Raw genomic sequence first — 20,826 nt, forward strand, 5'->3', positions numbered from 1 at the left:
GAATGATCTGTTTAGTTTTATCCCATGCAACAATCATTTCCATTTAAAAGAATTCAGTATTTTTAATTACCAATGTTCTCTTCTAAGAAATGTTTCCGAGACCTGAATCCAAACACCAATCACACAAGTAAGCAGCAACACATACAGGTATCAATGACAAAACCCAAGACATTGCCCCTTCCCTTCAAACAAGACTTTGAGTGTTAAGATCTTGGAGATTTCCAATGGACTACCTTTCTGTGCAGATAATGTATTATACCACAACAGTGGTGGTTCCATTTGGTGCAGAACGAGGCAGGACCACTTCCTTCACTCAACTTCTAAGTACTCCAAGACATCCAGAAATGGACACACAGGGCAACCTTGGCACTAGCCAGAAGCAGACAGGACAACGAGGAGGAGAGTGATGTGCTTCTGCCATCCAGCCTCATGACCTACAGCGACAATGGTCAGCTAAGATATCAAAGATTGAAATTCAGATCCTTCCTCTGTGATATTCACAGCCAGGCCCTAATTTCAGCCACTCACCTTTCATATAGGAAATCCTAATAACAGAGGTTTGGGCAGTCTCTTGCCAGAGATATTCTGCTTTATATGAGTTAGCTAAATAGCTGGTGACTCTGAAATAGTGATTCCACAGCCCACAACATTTGAATGCAAAAACGGAAACTGGTTCCAACCTGCTGTGATTAAAATCAGCAATAGTGAACTGTATTACAAGACTGCAGAACTCATGACAGAATAAATCTGTAACAAGAGTTTTCTCTCCTAGTAACTCAAACCCAAAGTTTAAGTTTCTACCCTAATTAAGCTAAAGAGGAAATGAGCTGGGATTCACACATCCCATGAAAGTGCTGTTTTGGACAACTTCCCACAAATACTTGACATTTAGGAATGCCTACAATAGTACTTCAGCAACTGCAATTTTTGTTGGAGGTGGTTGCGGGGAGGAGAGCCAGAAGGGGTAAAATTAACCTGAATCTGCTCCCACTCTACACAATTTTTAAAAATATATTTATTCTGTGACTGGGAATCCAGGACTTGTATGCAAGCAACCTGCTCAATAAGAACTGAAAAAGAATTTGTGTCACAGTAGAAACCACTGCTCTATCTGGATAAAGGTAACTCTTTACTGTAATTGAGAAAACTGACAAAGTAAGGATGAAGAATTTATGTGTTTTAATTACTTATTATCATATGCTATTCCTTGAGATGAAATGCATTCATCTTAGTATAAATCTGTGTTCTCTGTCTCAGCTTTCACATAGGAATTGCAAAACTACATTCCCAAAACCAAATTACAATCTTCTTTTGAAAACTAAATTTAAAAAAAAATTTAAAAGTTTCCCAACTCAAGGTCCCCAGCACAGTAAAAACAACACACACATTGAACACATCAACATGAAATCAGAATCATTCAGGCTGGAATGAACCTAAGGAGGAAGGAACAAATGGACAGGCCACTACTGAAAGAGGGCACAGTGATGCAGAAAAGCATGATACGATTTATCCAGTTGACAGCCTGCAGCTTTGCTATGAAATACCACACTGACCTGCAATGCACTAATACTGACATCCAGGACTCTTGCTCCCATAATTATTGTTTTAAAAGAGCATGAGCCAAGATAAACCAGTTTAAGACACTGGCTGCAGAAAAATCAGCTAGGAGGGGAATTGGGGGAACACGTGAAGGCGGAATAAATTGCTACGGAGCTTCCAGGTATGCTCCAGGGATATCTAATCAGCCATGGAAATCTTCACAGAGCAGCCACCTTGAGGCAGCAGGAGCAGATAGGAGGTGCTGCACTCATAGTGCTCACCCACAGCCTCTTGCAAAACTCTGCAGTCAGTTTGGACTTCTCCATAAGCCAGCAGTAGCACACATAAGCAATTTATTCTGCTGACATACAGCAGCATATAAACTGGCTCTCCACAGCTCCTCAGAAAGGTGATTATGTACAGTTTTATGTGCTTTTCAGGTTTTTTAATTAGATGTGGATTGGCAGCAGAGTGCCTGCAATGATTTTTAATAGCCATATCGCTACTTATGTTTTTCCTGATGAACTGGTTTAGCTACACAATAACTTTGGCATTTGGTGTTTACAAAGGGAAGAATCAGGAAATTAGAGCCAGTAGTTTAAATAGAAGACTGAATTTTAATGAAATAAACAGAAAACCACAATAGCAGCACATAAAGCAACATCTATCCTGCAACAGTAATTCATTTTCACTAAGGATGCATCACACTGTCATCTTTCTACTTTGCAAAGGAAAGATACCGCAGGTAAGGCTTCCTTTACTGACACCAGCAACGAACACTGCTTTTCCCAGGTCCCTTCAAGAGTCATATTTTGACATACTCATGGCAAAATTCCTTACCCATGTACTCAGAACTTCAAGCTTCAGCATGCCATAAAAATGGATAGCATTGACTACGATGACACCCAAACACTTTAGGAAGCACTATAACCTTGCCCTCAGCCCACCCAAAGCACACTCTACTGCAACCTGCAAATGCCAAATATGTAATTAAATCTTTTGCTAGATGTTTCAAGGTAAAGTATCTGAGGAGGGCTGCTAAGCCGGCGAGGTCCTTTAAACAACAGTTTGCACCCATAAAACTTGTTAAGAACTGTATTTTGAAGAGAAAGTAATATCCTCACTTGTCCAAATGGAAGTTGCATCTGGACAGTATGTGCCTTGCCAGTGGAACGCTGCACCTGCATTCACATGTGTGAAACTCCAGCCAGCTAAGGCCTGCAGAATAAGTCAATGCTATCCTCGCTGTACTGCATGGGCAGGTTAACCAAAAGGGCTGTTCCAGGAGAGACTAAAAGGCTCATTCTCTAGAAGCTCCAATACTACCTTTAGCAATGCTGGTTACATTAAGGTGACTGATAGCGCAGTCTAGCTCCGCTGCTCCAGTGCGTGCTATTGATTGGACAACACTCGACTGACCTGGCTCCGGGCTGACTATACTGGAGTAGCCAGACTCTGAGATGCAGCAAGAGTGACTAGCTTCTGGGTGGGTAGAGACATGCAAATATGCATAACCTGGCACTGGTTATGTCTCATGCAACCCTAAATAATCAAAATGGAGTGGCAGCCCCTTTTACAAAGAACACACTACTGAAAGCTAGGATCAGAAACTGCTGTTGAAATGCCACTTATTTATTTTCTGCATGGATGCTGGTCTCATCCAACAATCCTGAATCCATGGTTTTGTCTGGAATAGAGATAAAGAGGGAGAAACAGCTAAAATTATCCTGCAAATGCTGCAGCTGGAAGCATTTCTGCACACCTGCCTCCCCAAGGTGCTCAGGAGGAACAAAGAAAGTTAGACTCCAACACACTGCGAACCAATTCCTACAAACAGGCGCTGAAAACCATAGGAAGCATTTCTGTGTTCCTTGCTCCAAGCCTGAATAAATGCAAAGTTAGCAGGGACTCAGCTGCATAGAGGTCAGGATGCAGCTCTGTGCTGGAGATGCTTGGAAAATGGGCTTGGCAAGCAGAAGTTTGTAATCTTACACAGCCAGAGGTAGGCAAATATCCCAAGCTCAGGCTGTGCTCAAGGCTATAGACAGGGTTGGTGGGGGGGGCAGGGAAGCTTCTCTAAATAGAATGCAATTGACACAGGAGGTTTTGAAAAATGTTTAAAATGGAGTTCCATTGCTTGAGATCCTTCCCAGTAGAGCCGTATTTTCAATAACTGTTTTTGGTTTTTTATTTACCCACTGGGGGAAACATGCAGGCAACTCTGAAACTTGCTTTCATTAGTAACCACAAACCAATCCAAGAATTCATCCTCCTTTCACAACTCAGAAATATCAATCAAAATCTCACTTTGTGGGCAGGGTTTATATAAATCACTTTTAACTAGCCTAATTGTCCCAGTTTTACCTTCTGTATTTCTGTATGTATAACTATCACTAGCTCATTAATCATTCCACTAAGCTCTCAAACCTCACATAATAAATGATTAACTACTGACCACCACTGGTACTACCTGAATGAAGAGTCACATAATAGAGACAAATATCCTCTCTTCGAAACAATAGCTTCTTTATCTCCTGGTTTATGCTCTGTTCAATTTAATTATTTTTTTTTAAACATAGTACCACACACTAGCATCTGTTTTCCAAAACAGAATTTCAGATGCACAGGAAAATATTTAATTTAGGGCAGGCAGAGGGTGATAAGGACTTTAAAGAGTATCCCAGTACATCATCAAGCTGACTACTTTGGGAAATATTAAAAGCTGTTGTTACAACAAACAAAGCTGAAGATACTGTAGATGGCAGTTAATCAAAACTGTTTCATTCTACATTAAAAAAAAAATAATTTAAAAATGAAGATGATCCACTTGTAGATTCCCTCTTTGAATTCAGAGATCACCTGCTGCCAAACTTGGAGGAAAGCTGCAGCTAACAGTTTCTTAGTATCTGCCTAAATAAAAGGAACACAAGAATACAAAGCAAAAGCCTCTGTCCTAGTTAAGCAAAAACTCCAGAGCACTTCTTTTTAGCTATGCCCCCCCCTCCATTTATGATCAACCAGATACCACTTCAGAAGCTACATTTATAGCCTCTAATCCCTAAACACATTCAAATCCAGTTTAAGCAATAATGCTGTTTTGTTCAATCCAAGATAAAAAAAAATAATCAGAATAAATAAAGGCACTAAATTTTCACATGCTGCTCATTCACTGAATATTTGCACTCACCAAGTGAACTCTACAAGATTTCCAATTTATGGTTGATTATGCTAATGTTAGATTTGGCTTAAGATATTCATGGTCAGCTGCTGGCTTTTTGTCTTAAAATGAAACAAATAAACAAACTTGAATTCTGGAATTTATCACTGCTAAGTTTTTAGGGTTTTGAGATGAATGACATTTGGAACAAGTTGAAAAGGTATCCAATTCCAACATTTTGCTTATAAATGCTTTCAAGTATCAAAATCAAATTAAACAATATAAGCCTGCACACAGAAAGCAAATAAGCATCTCACTTCACTCTGAATGACTTTCATCAAGATCCATTACATATATTAGAAAACAAATTCTGCTTGCAAGCTGCATAAACCTGTATTTAAAGTCCTGTTAGCATATTTTCAAACACTGTTTTTCTAATCAAGACATTTGCAAGGAAGCCACAGAATACTAACAGTTCTCAGCATAACCAGGAGGCTCTCTCTGCCTAGAGCTGGGTTCCCAAGCTTTATCTGCACCAGTACTACCATCACAGAGAAAGAACTGCCTCATCTTTGCTGAAGATGTCCACAAATTCTGACTCTCCTCAGACTGTTTAAAAGTCATGAGGCTTGGCTAGTAAGAGAGTAGTTTTTCACTAGGTAACACTTTTGGTATTATGCATCAATCCTGAGGGTTGGGGGAAGGGCAGTTTATGCACATTTTCACATGGAAAGAGGACTTTCCACAGCACATAAACAGGACCAGCAGCAAATGCATGTGACACACATTAAAAAATGTTCCAGTACATAATTTTTCTGTTAACTTGAGTCAACGTGAGCAAAGATTTCAAAGAGTTAACACATCCTTTTATTCATACTCATACATGGTGGTAGGTACCACAGGCAGCATTATCTGGGATCAACTATCAACTGCAGCATTAGCCTGGGATGCTTCTCAGGTGTTTTATACTTGGAATAAATGGAACCCAGGAGGCTACTTAGGTATCAAGGGGAAAATGCTTCTCCAAGCCCACAGTGGCAGATTTATCTTTAAAGGACTGTTATGACAACAAATGGTGGCTCTCTATTCAGTAGGCCAGATAATGTAGTAAGCACCTGGTCCCATTCACACAATTTATTAAGGCTCTGAAATGTCCCCCAAATCCTGAGGGCATGAGGCTTGAATGGGGGAAATTAATCTAACCAACAAAAAAACACAAACACAAAAAGGCTGCTGATACCTCAGTTCAGGTGGAACTGAAAATTCATGTGAAATAAAACTTCAAATGGGATCTCTCCAGGTACATTCAGTGGAGGTGATCTATGACAATAGCTCCAAACCACTTTCACCCTTTGGCCAGATGTTAACTACAACCAACACATTTCCACACAACCTTAAGATGACACAGTAGGGGCGGAAAATGCGATTTCTTAAATTTAGATCATAACAGCAAAGATCTTTAAGGGTAAATGACTAGATGAGGGTAGGGCTGAAGGATGAGGAGGCTGGGGGTGAAGAAACAGTAATGGCAATGGCAGAAATGTCAGCTGGAAAGGGCCTCAATCAAATACCCAGGCTGGTATTCAGGACATGTTCTTGGAGCTATAACAAAGACTGAGAATTGAGCAAGAGGAACAAGTATGCTGTTCAATAACGCAGTTGATTTTACAGTGTCATCTGAGTTACACAGAGCCACTCTTGCTATTAAACATTACCCCTCTTAGATGAGGGATGCAAGCATGCTCTGCTTAAAACACCAATCTAATTTTACTGCTGCAAGACAAAACTTGGCAAGACCAGAGTGGCAGAGCCCAGGATTCAGTGCTAACACTTCAGTAAGAGAGGCAAGGAAGCCAGTGACAATTCTGACTTCAAAGTCTTTCTTCAGTTAAGGATAGGGCTCTTCGTAAGGAGGAACGCTTTTCTCTACCTGATCCCAATGGTAACTACTATTCCACTAAAGCCAGTAATGTATTCAATAAAGATTCACCACACTCAGAGGAGAAAATCTGAGAGGAACATCTTACTCATGCCAGAAGGAGTAGGAGGAGAAAGGAGATGACAAGAGGCTGGAAACTGATACAGGACACAGCAAAGCAGGATGCAGAACACCCTGAAGTATTAAGCAGCAATGTTTCCTCCCTCCAAGGGCTAAGCAAGGAATATAATATTTCAACTCTTGGGAGTTGTACTCATCACCCTGCATGACATGAACCTGGTTCTCTCACAAACCTGAGAAGCAGCTCTTGATGGTACAGGCAGGAATTCCCCTACTTCCAAGACTCAGACTACAAGAAAAATCAGATCAGAATAAGTCCAGAAGTGCAAACATTCCTGGAATGGCTGAATGAATAATGCTGTGATGGGTAGATATGATAGGGACATGCATAATATTGCTGCTGTGTTAAGAAAGGAAAACATCCAATAGCTTTGGAAATACACTGCTTCTAAGCATTGACAGAGGACAGTTGTAGGGACTTTGACCTTGTTTCCACATGGCAGCAAAGCTCTTTCTCAACAGAGTCTAAACCACCACCAGCAGCATACCAACTGAGGTGAACTTGGAGGGGTAATGGTATTGTTGTCTCTGACCAGAATCAATCACGGACACTGAGGTAAAACAGATGGCCTGACATTGCCTACAAGGAAGCTGGCTGTGGTGGCCAAGCTCCACACCCAACTCCACCCAACTCCACACCATGGGAGGTAACAGCATGTTAGAAGTTTGAAGTAGAACAGAAAGGAGAGATGCTTCAATATGCACACTCCAGAACCAAAAACTGGAACAGAAACATATTTTTGCTCCTTTCTCCTGAAGAGAAATAGCTTGGACTGCTTATTTGCTCTGGAGTTGGAGGGTCTAGCCAGGCCGATACCAAGATTGCCACATCTGCATAGGATCAAGCTGCACAGCTGTCAGGACACAACAAATGCTTTCTTCAAAAGATTCTTCTCAAGCTGCAGCTTGTCCTGCAAATCCATGGCTAGAGAGCTCACAGAGCACCAGCTCTCATCCAGCCAACTGAGGAACAGCACGTGAGGGTTTTGGCACAGACCCACACAACTGGCATATGAGAGAGTGATATAACTCGTAGAGTGGCTTCTTGTAACAGGACTTAGAAAACGGATTTACAGCCAAAAGCAGACAATCACAGGAACTCGATGTATTCAAAGAGTATTACTATGCTCTCAAGAAAAAAAAAAAAAAAAAAAGAAAAAAGAAAGGAAACAAGGTGTTTCTTTCCCATCAGAATGTTGACAGGAGCTGAAATGCCACAGTGCACACATTGCAGGGATTAAGCATGAGCGAGGCAGGTGACATAGTAAAGATGTTGAATGAGCAAAGCATTCCTTGATCTGGAGAGAAAAGATACACCATCTGGCCAACAAGTAATTGAGGTATTCCACAACAAAATGCTGTCCATGTGCTGTGTACCAGAAATTGCAGGATACTGCATTAGTACCTTAATTTCTCAATGCTCAGTAGACAGAAGTAGCCCAAATACATGACTGACTGGACAAGCACATTCACTGGCAATGTGCTGGCACAATAATGTGCTGGCACAATACTGACATGAACTGCCATCAGCATCAGAGAGGTGACACCACTATGCCTCAGCACTTTAATGGGGCAGGAGAGGGTATAGGGAAAGCTCCCTCCCATCCTAACTGCCACTCTGATATGAAACCCTGACCAGAAAGCAGACACTAATCTCCATCTCAGCACTTTATCCATGTGACAGCATGCTGAGGTTAGCTTAAAGGGAAAACAGAAAGTTATACAGCAAGCCAGCCTCCTATTAAAGTTTAAAATAGTAACACTACCACCACTTGCTTTTTCCCTGGGAGGTGAAGAGTGATACAAATGTTAACATTCACCGCTGAAGTAAGAGGGAGACTCGGTCTTCCCTCAGCACAGAGAAGCACCAGTCTTCCTGAAGCAGACAACCAGGGTTCACTTGTCACTTATTACATGCACTTATCAAAGATTTTGGCGGAACAAAAAAGTTAAAAGATTATGGTAGCTGGATAAAAACAAAAAGCATTCGACAACTAATGAACATTTACATAATTACAGTGAAGACAAAGAACCTGAGCTTTAATGTGACTTGAAATTAATAAGGTCAGATCCACAGCTCATATGAACATGGCCTGAGATTTTAGCATGAAGTAACTTCTAAATGCTGGGTTTGTTTCTTTAACTTTAAGCTAGCTCACACAAGACAGTCAGGCTGAAATAAAAGTATGCTTGTTATTCACTAAGAAAGCAAAATTATTTTTAGCAGTGATGAAAAAAACCCAAACAACCCAACCAATCAAGAAATCTTCCAGATACTTCTGTAATACAAATAAGCACACTGACAGGTATTTCTAAAATCCAAATGGAATTCTGATATAAAAGAAGCTTATGTTAGGCATCATAGATATGCTAAATTAATTCTTATTTTATTTTGTTTAAAATCGTCTTCCTTAAAAAAAAACAACTTTATCAAGAAAAGCGGAAAAATCATTGCCTCTTTTTTCTGTAAAAGAATTTTGAAAAAATGTTTTCACAACAGAATAAAATCTGTCTTGAAATTCTTAATCCAAAATAGAATTTGATTTCTTGATCAGCTATAGCAAATTTATTTTTTTTTCTTTCTGAATCCATGCTTTTTACTAGCTTTCCATCTCTGTATCATAAACCAAACATTTGAAAATTAAAGCAAAGAGCTCCAATAGCAACTTTCTCTAACAGAAGCCTAGTAAAACCACTCTCTGTAGCTCTCAAGGTACTCTAAACTACTTGGATAGTATGGTCTCCAGTTTCTTGCCTCCCTTGTTTTGCAATTTCACCATGTAACTGTCAGCATTTCTGTAAATTATATTAATTCCACTTGTTAGTACCACTGATTAATTCAGTAACACTTCTCAGGAAAAAAAAAAGTACAAAATTAGATTGACATTAGACTGAGATATATACTCTGAATGTACAAAGATGTTTGGACAGTAATACAGGACATCATCTGGATGGTTGTATAAGTACATATTATTTACAGGACTATCTAAGCTTCTGTTTTCAACTCTCCTCTAAGACTTGACAGAAAACAGGATTACCTCTTTACCGAGAGGAGAATCTGCAACATTTTATAATTAAGAGTATTATTTATTATTGTAAGGGGACACAGTTCCTGTTCTTTTGTACCATTCCTAACACAAGTTGTCAAATACAGTCCTGAAAATACAGAACTCCAATTCATATTTATGTTCTTAACGGGACAGGTGCTTTGCCCCTAAGAAAACACAGAGCCCTTCATCTAAATATGCCAACATCTATTTCTTAATTAGCAACTGTCACAATCAAAACAAAATCAAATCAAAACAACCATATGGGTGCCTAAAATTCAGAGTGATGCTTACAGTTTAATAATGAAGACCATGAATAACAGCTGTAATTTTCAGTCAACAGTGTTTTATTTCATTTGTTATGTAGTAACCCTAATCAAGAACAATTGTCTAATCATGCAAAAGACAGGAAACTGGCTCATACAGTTCAACATAAAGACACGGAATAAAATATTGGTGTACACATTACCTTAGCATTCTCAAGTAGAACTTCATCTCTACCTAAGCCAGGTCCTATGACAACTGAGTGCAGTCGTGGCAACCACTTTTCCACCTCGTGGACAGCATTGGGACTATCACTAAATGGAAGTGGGGGATAAAAAAAGACAAGTTTAAAAAGGCTTTATTTTAGCATTCTCAAAATCTCAGTTCCAGACCCAAGACAGAAAGAATACTTCCTATCTTGAATGTCAGATAATTTTATCCTCCAAACTACCAAAAAAATCTGTGACCTAGGAGACATGGAATGGCTGTGCAAATTGTTAAAATGGAAGCTATCCTCTCAATTGATTCCTTAGAGAATACCACATAAAAACAAGGAGGTAATTGCAAGTATCCACTATGGTTGTTACAAAATAAGTAAAATAAAACCCAAGCAGGAAACCAACAATTCATACAGTCTGTCACAATTACCTATTTAATACTTCTTTGCAGACATTACACCTTGGAGAGAGAGCCACCATCTCACAGGTATATACTGTGGCTTCCTGGAAATGAGGCAATTGTTTATTACCCTGCACAGCAAAATGATAGATCTACTCATACCTTTTTTTGTCAGTTGCTTCATAAGCATTTGTTCCAACTGAATTATGGCCAAATTGTCCCCTTTCCCCAAAAGGCAACAGAATGAGGCTATTTAGTAAGGGTGTTACCAGCTTGTTATGCTTAAGGTTTCTGTAGCATTCTGGTTTTCTCTACACTAGAAAAACAATGAGAAAATCCATTGCCAAATACAGCTGCCACAACACAGCATTCAGCTGTTGACCAGAACTGTTTATTTTGTTCTAATCAGTTTTGTTGTGTAAATAGGTCAGAATATCTTGAAGGCACTGCCCAACAATGTCAGCTAATCCTTACAGTGCAGAGGGAAAATTTAGCCTCCCTCCCATGCCATCTCTGATACAATGGCAAAAAATGAACACTTTAACTGAAGCATGGGACAAAAAAGCTCCCTATAGGCTAAGCAAGGAGTTACTATGTGGTAGTACTACTGAGAATATTTTGAGCTTGCAAATACTACAACAAAGCTCTATTATTACGGATGAAAGCCCTTGCACGTTTTTCATAACCAACAGCTGTACTGATGGGACACACCACTCGGGAACAAGTGTTTAGCTGGTGTCTGGCAGAATCAGCAAATTCCACAATGATTTCTGCAAGTGCCAGGCAGGAGCCCAAAGCTTTTGCAGCTGCACTGACAGAGGCGGCTGTCCTCAAGGCCGCAGGGATGCAGTGCCTCGCTCCTGGCCAGGGCCCAGCAGCCTCTCTGTCGACAATAGCTGCTTCAGAAATCCCTGGCTGCAGCAACGCCAGCTCCCCAAAGGCGCCCTGTGCTGACACCACAAAATAGCTCTGTCAAAACAAGGCTGCTGGGTGGAAGCAATGACCCGCTGCAAGGGCAAGGCAGACAAGGAACCAACCACGTGAGGACATCCGTGTCCCTGAAGCAGTACCCTGCTTAGTGAGATGAAGTTGAATTTCCATTTGAACCATGCATTTCCCCCCTTTTCTCCTCTGTCACAAGGAAACAGCAATAGCTTGCAAACTGCCAAACAGCTCACAACACCTACCAGTTTATGATGTAAATACAGGCTGGAAACAAAAATGATTCAAGAAATATTTAAAACACTATAAAATAATCCAGTTCTTTTATATGTAGTAGGTTGAGCATGTGAAAAACTGTCTCTGAACCAAATTCTAATAAAATGTCATAATTTCTGAATGCAGACTACTTTTTTATTTCCATGCTGAAATTTATTCTATCTGTAGCAAAGAAATATAGATATCTCAAGTACATATATAAAATATAAGTATCAAGTACATATCTCATATCTATGTATCAAATAGACACAAAAAAACCTCTGCTATATTGATAAGGATGTTCAAAAGGTTTAGATTCAAAATACTTTTGGTTAGTAGACACCAAATACATTAAACAAATATTTTTTTTCAATGCAAGCTAAGAACAGAGCCAAGATAGTACCATAACTGTCTCTGCTCTCTAAAAACATCTCATGCAAATAATCTCAAGGTAGTCAGTTTGCCAGTTTATTTATATTCAGACTTGAAATAAGGTAATTTTGTCTTCAACCCAACTGATAATGTGCACTCTTCAAAACAAAGCCCTCTCTTGGGAAATGAACAGTCCAAAGCCACTCCTGCTCACTTTGCCTCTGGTAATAGTAAAAACCTACTGTAGAGCTTTTCATCTTCAAAGCATTTTACAAAGATTATGTTCACGTAACTCCTCTGCAACTTCACATCAATAAGCAACCCACTGCATATGAAGGGCCAAGAGATTTAAAACTGTGATGATGACTATTACATTGCAATATCAGCTATAAAAACATGCTGAAAAATAACTGATGGATTCTGCTTCTTCGTAAAGGAAGTAGAGCAAATTCTGCCTCAGAGAAGCATCACGCCAACTTCATTTAAGATCCTGAATGTTCGTAACAGCTGTGGTTGGGCAGCTAAGGGCACCTTACAAACCCTTATCTACAACCTGTCTGAAACCAGAAAGCCTGTCATGTCATCTTATGGTTTATTCCCACACACAGATGTCAAGGTAGTATACATTGTAAAGCTGAAACTTTCTTCAGGAAGATAAAGAAGCGGTGTCATCTTGAATGTTCCCTACCATGGGATGCAGCATAAATGCAGAAACCAGTTTAGCTCTTAAGAGCTACAGCCTACACTTAAACATGACCAGAAGAGTTACCTGATCCTGAGGTCAACTGGCTTCTACACCGTCACACTTCAAAGCAGGTAATACTCAAGCTGCCTATCAGGCACTGTCCCTGGATCATGACAGCTCTTCAGCAGTGGAAAAGGTTTTGGGATAGGCTAGTTGACATGGGCCACAAACCTTGCCAAGGGTTGTCTGGGTAATTTGACAGTAGAGATAAACATGTGTGGTTTACCTGGGAGTAAATATTCCTTGGCAACATTCAGGTTATGACTACAGAAAAAGCCCATGTGTATTCTTGTTTGCCTGTGAATTCAAAACAGAAAAAAACCCACCCCAAAGAGGTACCAGCACAGATCAAAAAATCATGTCTTCAGCTGTTCGCTGTGCATGACACTCACACAAATAGCATTGTTAACTTCCTTTGTCCCTTCATGCCAATTTCTCCACTTGATTACTAACGTGATTTCAAACCTTTCCATTCAATTATCACTTCCACTACCCAAGACGTGCATGCACAATTTAAATTAGCACTGTATTTTTTTAAGCGTCTAGAAAGGTATGAGGATTGCAAAAGGCATTCTCTTGATCAGAAGAGATGCAATCTTCAGGCTTTGACTGAAAGGGATCAAGGAAGAAAGAACCTGCATTGCCTTTAGAAGTGCCCACTTACACAGTAAGCAATTTGTTGGTTTTTTTCAAAAAAGGAATCACTAGCACAAGATCCCTATTAAAGCATAAAGCTAGTATTAATATTAAGGAATCAGGAAATCTCTTGTAATGTCAAGAGAATACCGCATATGAACTTCTGAAAAGAGGGTAAAAACCTTGGAGAGAGACTTTAACTAAAAAGTAAGCTATTTTGGAAGGTGATGGGTCAAGAGATTAGAAAACAGTCTGGCTTTCTGATAACTTGAAAATACAAACTGCACCATGGACACGTAAAACAGGAGTAATTTGGGAAGCTGAATCCAAGCAGTAGTACCTGTAAGCATGTAACTACAATAACATTGTGCAGATGTGTGCAATCAAATTCTGGTAACGGACCGCAACTGTAGTTTTGCAAAGAATGAACAGACCTTCTAACAACTACTTAACTTCCAGGTAACCACTACATGTTATATGACATGTTATCAGATGCCATTCTGCTGAAAACCCAGGTCACCACAGCCCACTGTTGTAATCTGTGGTTGAACAGTTGTTCAATTAAGCAAACAACCAGCACCTCTCCAAACCCCAAAAGCTTCAAAGTCTCAGCTTGTCTTGAAATCAACTGTTAAGCTCTGACTGCATACAGAAAAGAACTACCAGAGGATAAAGACGTAAATAACAACTGTAAGACAACAGAATCACTAAGGAAAATTGAAGAGGCTTCTATAATCTGTTTGTAATCTGTCCCATGAAGTCTAGTGCATAAGGAGGAGTCTAAAGCTATATGACAAAATCAGAAAGATAACCTCCCATCAAACACTTAGTGTTACACATCATCTATTAGTCAAAGCAGATCTGAACAAGTAAGCAAGAATACAGTCTCACAGGGGTGCAGAAAAAGGACCCCAGACATGTTTACCTGATCAGCCTTCCTTGGCTATTAGCAAAAGTTAGAGGAGAGACACAAAGATTTACTCAGCAGAGACTAAGAAGACTGTGATCTCTTGGGAAGCCAGACAAAACAGCTTTATCATTGGCCTTGTCTAAAGCCCCTAAGCAGACAGGGCCAAAGTATGGTGTTCAGCATCTTACATGTTTTTTCTTTTTTTTTCTGCCTCCAGAATGTATTGAGAAAAGTACTTTCCATGGATGATTCTAAAATGATTCTTTAAATCAAATAGCACCTAGCCTCAGAAATGGTGATGGCAAACTTTCTTTGCAAATATTGGTAAATTTAGATTACTTCTGCCAAACCAAAAATCAACACACTGAAAAAATTCTTCTTGTCTTGCCACCTCAGTTCTTTTTGCATACAACAGCACTGGCTTGACTATGTTGCTTATGGTAGCAACTGATGGATTCAGTACTGTATAGTCTCGTTGTTGCCTCTTACCTTAATGCATAACCTCACAGCCTCTTATAATACTTGTTAATTTTGAAAAACTAACAAAGAAAATAACTAAGTCAAGCTTTACGCTCTTCAGGACTCCTTCTGTATTGCACTATCACACAATTCAAATTGACATAAAACACTGTTCTGTGTATCTTCTTGGTGGAAACTTAATACAATAACCTTTCCAAAAACAACAATGAACCTGAAAAAAGAGATGGTGGCTACTGCTCTAATATCACCCAGTTTCCAAACATCATCCAGAGCAATTTCTAACAGATATCTGACAGATACCATCTGCTTGAAATTCTGTTCTAGACTGGTAGGTGCCCAGAGTGGCAGGACACATGACAGTCAGGACCTGAAACGTAATTCCCCTCTCCAGTCCCCAAAACAAAGACAATTTTGCTGTACACTGAATTTTATTAAAAGACTGGCTTTCACCAAATGATCAAAAGCCACCAAGGTAAGAGCTGTAAATTATTACAGAAAGCTCTAAACACAGCAGCTTTTCTCATTGAGGATGAATGACAGTTACTGTCATTGCTTTCTAGGGAAGAGAAAGGTACAACGGTGATAAGGTGCAGCGTTGTCAAACTTTACATGGAAACAAGAAAACGTGATGCAAAGTCAGCACAGGTGTAACCGGGAGCTACAGAAACAGTTCGCAAGTATGAATGACAGCACTGACGGGAGGCAGTGGAACCACAGCTCTTCACAGATGTTTTAGGCAGAGCTGGAACCACCTTAGTGATCAGAGATGTGGTTTGGACATCACAAAACACCACTCAGTGGGACCTCCTGCTAGAGAGGACATTGGACACATGCTGTCACCTGAACAACTATACATCTCCTAGCTGGAGAGCATATTTTTCAAATCCTGCTCGTTATCTGTGCAGACTTGGTGCGACTGAGGCAACTCCTAACACATTAAAAAGTACCATTGCAAAAGTCTGTTATGTAAACAAAGGCACTTAAAGTGGGCAGTTTCAAAAGCCAACCTAGAGTCTTATCTTCAAAGATGGGAAAAAGCCTCTGATCTGAGGATGAAAGACTTTCGATTTTGTTTGTCCAAGCACTGCAGGTAATTGTATTAATGGGAATCAAATGTTGGACCTGCTGACATTTAGATCCTGTCATGTTATACAGTACATCAAAAGAATGAAAGATGGGACATAATATATAGCTCCAGAATTTAAGTAGTTATTTCAGAAAGCTAATTATTAACTATTGTGGTATATCTTGGGTGAGGTCATTATTGGAAACTGAGTAAATAACACAGGGAGAGATTATTCTAGAAAGGTTAGGACAAATTAATTAAAAGCAAACCCAAACAGTGCAAAAAAAAACAAGCATAAAAATTAAACTGATTCTATATTTCAAGAACAGCTGTATTTGTCAATGTTTCAATCACCATTCTTTTAAATTAACTAAATTTCCAGAAGCTCAAAGGCTTGAGACACCCTCTTTCAGCTCTAGGAACAGAACTGGAAACACCAACTTATTCTAGATCATTGATCCCATTATCATCTCATGGCTTCCTCACCAAGCAACTCAGTCAGGCAGATAGTAACTCAGGGACCACATGGTGGCATGAAATTGGCTGAGTACAATCAGAAACCAAAAAGAGATGTTCACTACATTAAGATTAGTATATTAAAATGCGCTCCCCCCACACAAAGTTTAGAAGACAAAATGGTAACTCTTGTTCTAGCCTGTTGAAAGATCTTTCAATAGTATTTACTCTGCAAATGCTGGGCAGACAATACCTATTTTCCCACTGCAATCTGATTAAACAACAGGAAAGAAAATTAATGAAAAAAAGACCCTAATGAGAGAGGGACTGAATACAAGTGTTTCGTCTCAGCCATTGAATAGGTTATATTAGATATCAGAAGGAACCTAGTAGGCTTTGTCTATATATTAGCACCACAGCAGCAAAACCAGCAACCAATCATCTAGCAGAAGCACTGGTGCCACAAGTCTGTAGCAAAAGATGTATTTTAATATGCCACAGCCTTTACTTGCTTCATCCTCTACCTTCAAAGTAGCAAGAGTGTGAATGACCTATTGAGGTATGCATTTAGAAAAAATGCCATGTTCCCCATACCATATTTTCCATATCAAAATAATGACGATGAAACCTCAAATGTTTCCCACAGCTGCAATTTGGACACCAAAGACTCTCATTTAGGTATCACATCTTCTATTGCACTAAAAATTTGGCGAGAGTCCTGTCAATACACAACAGGCATCCACGACAACAACCACCTCTTCAATAATGAACCCAAACACATTAGACAAAGGGGGTCACCTCTCTTAGGCAGACCAGAGCCTCTCACATCCTGTGAGAAAGAACCCCAAAGAAGCAGCTATTGCTTGACTATATATTCTCAGATTTCTTACACAGACATGACAACAGCACTCAAGGTCAAACTTAGCTTTGTAAAGACACTGCAGGTATCAACACAATCATTTTATGACCTGCATTTAGATACATCCAAATCTTCAAAGCAGTTGTACTATCTTTTGATTCAATCATATTACCAACGTGTATTATAACCCCTCCATAAAGTATAGTGATAATATAATGTCTTGACTTCATATTTTCAGAGTTCATGAAGTGGTCTTGATCTCTCTATGTGAACTGACTTGATAAGCAGAAGCTGTCAAATATTCTTGCAAATGGACTGCAATCAAACAAAATGTGTGACTTTAGAAATGCCAGAAGAGAGTTAAAATGACAATGAACTTTTCTTCACTATGAAACTTAAAAGTGTCCCTAGAAAAACTAATGTACTTTTTTTCTAAAGATTAAAACCAATGAAGTGACAAACGTTTATCAGACTGGTGTCCCTTTTTAGTTTACATTCAACTCTTATGGCAGAGATGATAATTGAATCAATACCCAGAAAGCACGAGTACTTCAAGTAAGTGGTGGACACATGAGAAGACAGAACAAATCTCAGTCTAAGTATCTGTTTTGCTGATTGTCAGCTGGACAAAAAATAAAATTATGAAACACTATAACCTTCAAATAATAATAACTTAAGGAAAAAAAAAAAAAAAAAGCAAAAGCAAATCCCAGGCATGCCTGCCTTCACTCAAACTCGAGAGAGATTAAATACCAAAGCAATCTAATCCTGGTGTCAAATCACAGCAGTACGGCAAGGGTTCAGAAGGCTGAATTTGGCCAGGATCTAACTGGAGTAAAACACTCCTACACATGTATACATCTCTTTCTGACATATCAGAAAGCAGCAAGAACATCGGCACTCCCCAGAGAGATGCTAAAAATCTTTACTACTTGCCTTTTGAGGAGGTGGCAAAACCTCTGTTAGTATCACCTGGGATAAGGATCTCTGCAACAACAGGGAAGAAAGGAACTATTGTATGGGGCAATTACAGCTCCTGACTTGATTCATTCTGCACCACACAGCGAAGAAGCAGCAGCTTTTTGCAGAGAAGGCTGGACACAGGAAACAGGTCCATTAACAAATTTTGTTCATGGTACTGTACGACAGGGTTAGAAACAGTTTAACTATACTTCTCTGAGTCAGAACATACCAACGGATCTCTCTCTCTCCCCAGGTATTTAGGGGAAAAGAAAAACCACAATCACACTGTTGTATGAGATTCTTAGCTAGGCTGCTGTGTAAATGAGGTTTGGGAGGAAGATCATGAAGTTTATGCCTGCATCTTCTCTGCAGGTATAATAGGGATCCAGCAGCCAAGTCACTTGGGAAGCAACTTTTTGGTAATGGAAGCAATCTGTGCTTTCTCCTTGACTTTCCCTGGTGACAGGAATTCTTGCACTTCTTCCAGCAGCTGATTCAAAAGAAAGGTCCCATGTTACACAGAAGTGTTTGATAGCTATCCTTAGCCAACACAACTGAATAGTATGAGCTTCCATTCACAAAGGACCCATGTTTTTGAATCTCCCCTCCATATATTTAATTAGAAAGGTCAAAAAATCTTAAAAAGATTGTTCCTGGGCTTTGTTTAAGAGACTTGGCACTGGTTAAAAGTGCTCAAATAACGGTAGGACCTTGCTATTCATGACTCAACTTTAATGATTTTTTCAAATCATCAAAACAAGGACAAAATCAAATAAAACTATTCAAAATATGTCCCAGGAACCCTATTCTAAACTAAGCTTCTTCAGTAATGACAACTGGCCTCAACACAAAGGCCAGCCTCATGAGAGTTTTATTCCCTATTATTTGTATTTCAACTGAAAAGAATAATCTTCTTCAAAATCCAAACCAAAACTTGAACTCTGCAATTAACTGTAAGACTTACAGTAATTCTGGTGATCTTTCCCAGTCCATACAAAGCAGGAAAAAAGGTGTTAGTTTTAAATCCATATCTAGTTCAGAGGTGACTTTTTTGGAGAAAATGGACCACAAGAAATTAATGACCTGCCATCTCAGTTTACTTATCTGATAAAACTCTGGAGATCAAGGAGTATATTGACTGTTGACTTTACAAGCTGTCTGACAACGAGGTTACAAGTGGGCTACTCAACAGTTATCTCAATTTTTCCTGGCCTACACAGAAAGAAAAACTCTGTAAGATGATGAAAAAGTCCCTTCCAAAAGGAGCACACAATAGATTTATTCTCTCGTCTTCTATAATATAATCAGCTGGGTTCATATTTAACTCATTTAACTCTGTGATCATTCACCTATCAAAACAGGGTAAGCTAACCCAACACAGGTATCCAAGCAGTCTATTCATCTTGACCTGAGCCAGGGAATTAACATGGGGAATGTAAAAAAGCCCCTGAAAACTGTTGTGTAGAAAGTTCCCAACGCTAATGCAAGAAACCATGCCCACATCTACAGCAGAAATCCACACAGAAAACACCTGCGATAAGACTTACTAAAATGCAAAAGCTAAGGTTTATCTTGTCTGTATTTGTCTGAGTTTGCAGTGGGAGTATGTTAGCTGAGAAAATAGAGAAATGTAGCACAAACCAAGGGTAGTGGCTACAAGAGTAAGGCAGCTGTTACCTGGACTTGGTATACTCCGGCATTCAAAACACCCCACCTTCTGCAAAACACGCTTTTCATTTATCCACAGGAAAGTAAAAAGTCAGCCAGCAAAAATACTGAACTGGTTAAGTGGTCAGCTTTTAATTAACACTTTCATTAATACCAAGTCATTGTGGATGGCGCCATAATACATTCAACAGAATTCCTGAATAAAAAGGAAAAGCTACTATTGACTATATGAATATTGACTATTCATGGCCCCATGATATCCAGATATCATTATTCAGCTCAGGTGGTGAGAACACACAGAGCCAGGTGTTGAAGGTTCATCTTTCCAGATCCCAGCTTCTATGTGCAGTCCAAGCTCTTCTACCTTTACTCCCAGGAACAGGGAATGAAGTTGTTAGACAAAAAACACAGAGAAAGTTGTGTTAGAGGTGTCCTCATCTTGGGGTATCACACAAAAAGGAATCCCAGGATGGTCTACAGCTGGGTTCACATGCAATTGCCCTGGCAATACTGCAAGGTGGATGCCTGTTTTCATTACCGTCCTTCTCCACTCCTACTCAATCTTTCTCAAATAACATTCCTTGCATCCTGGCAGTGACAGACATTTGCCAAGGACCAGAAACACAACAGTGCAATTTCGAACACTCGCATACCTTCACTAGTCATGCCATCAAAGATCCATGACAGCAGTTCTAACAAGCCAGAAGAGCCCCTGCATAGAGGGCCAGCAGAAAAAAAAAAAAAAGAGCATGTTCTTCCTTGAGGTGATCCCCTGGGAGGTGAAGGCAGT

General features: G+C 39.5%; 1 protein-coding gene across 1 annotated transcript in view; it reads right to left on the bottom strand.

Moving 5' to 3' along the window:
* The window catches only part of CARKD (carbohydrate kinase domain containing), a 49,128-nt gene that overhangs the window by 17,416 nt on the left and 10,886 nt on the right, over window positions 1–20,826 (bottom strand). The window contains exon 6 of the mRNA XM_009997920.1: window positions 10,272–10,380. Coding sequence (XP_009996222.1) covers window positions 10,272–10,380 — 109 coding nt within the window. The remainder of the gene's footprint in view (window positions 1–10,271; window positions 10,381–20,826) is intronic.

This window comes from Chaetura pelagica, unplaced genomic scaffold (genome assembly GCF_000747805.2).
Source record: "Chaetura pelagica isolate M959 unplaced genomic scaffold, ChaPel_1.0 scaffold123, whole genome shotgun sequence".
NCBI classification, from domain to species: Eukaryota; Metazoa; Chordata; class Aves; order Apodiformes; family Apodidae; genus Chaetura; species Chaetura pelagica.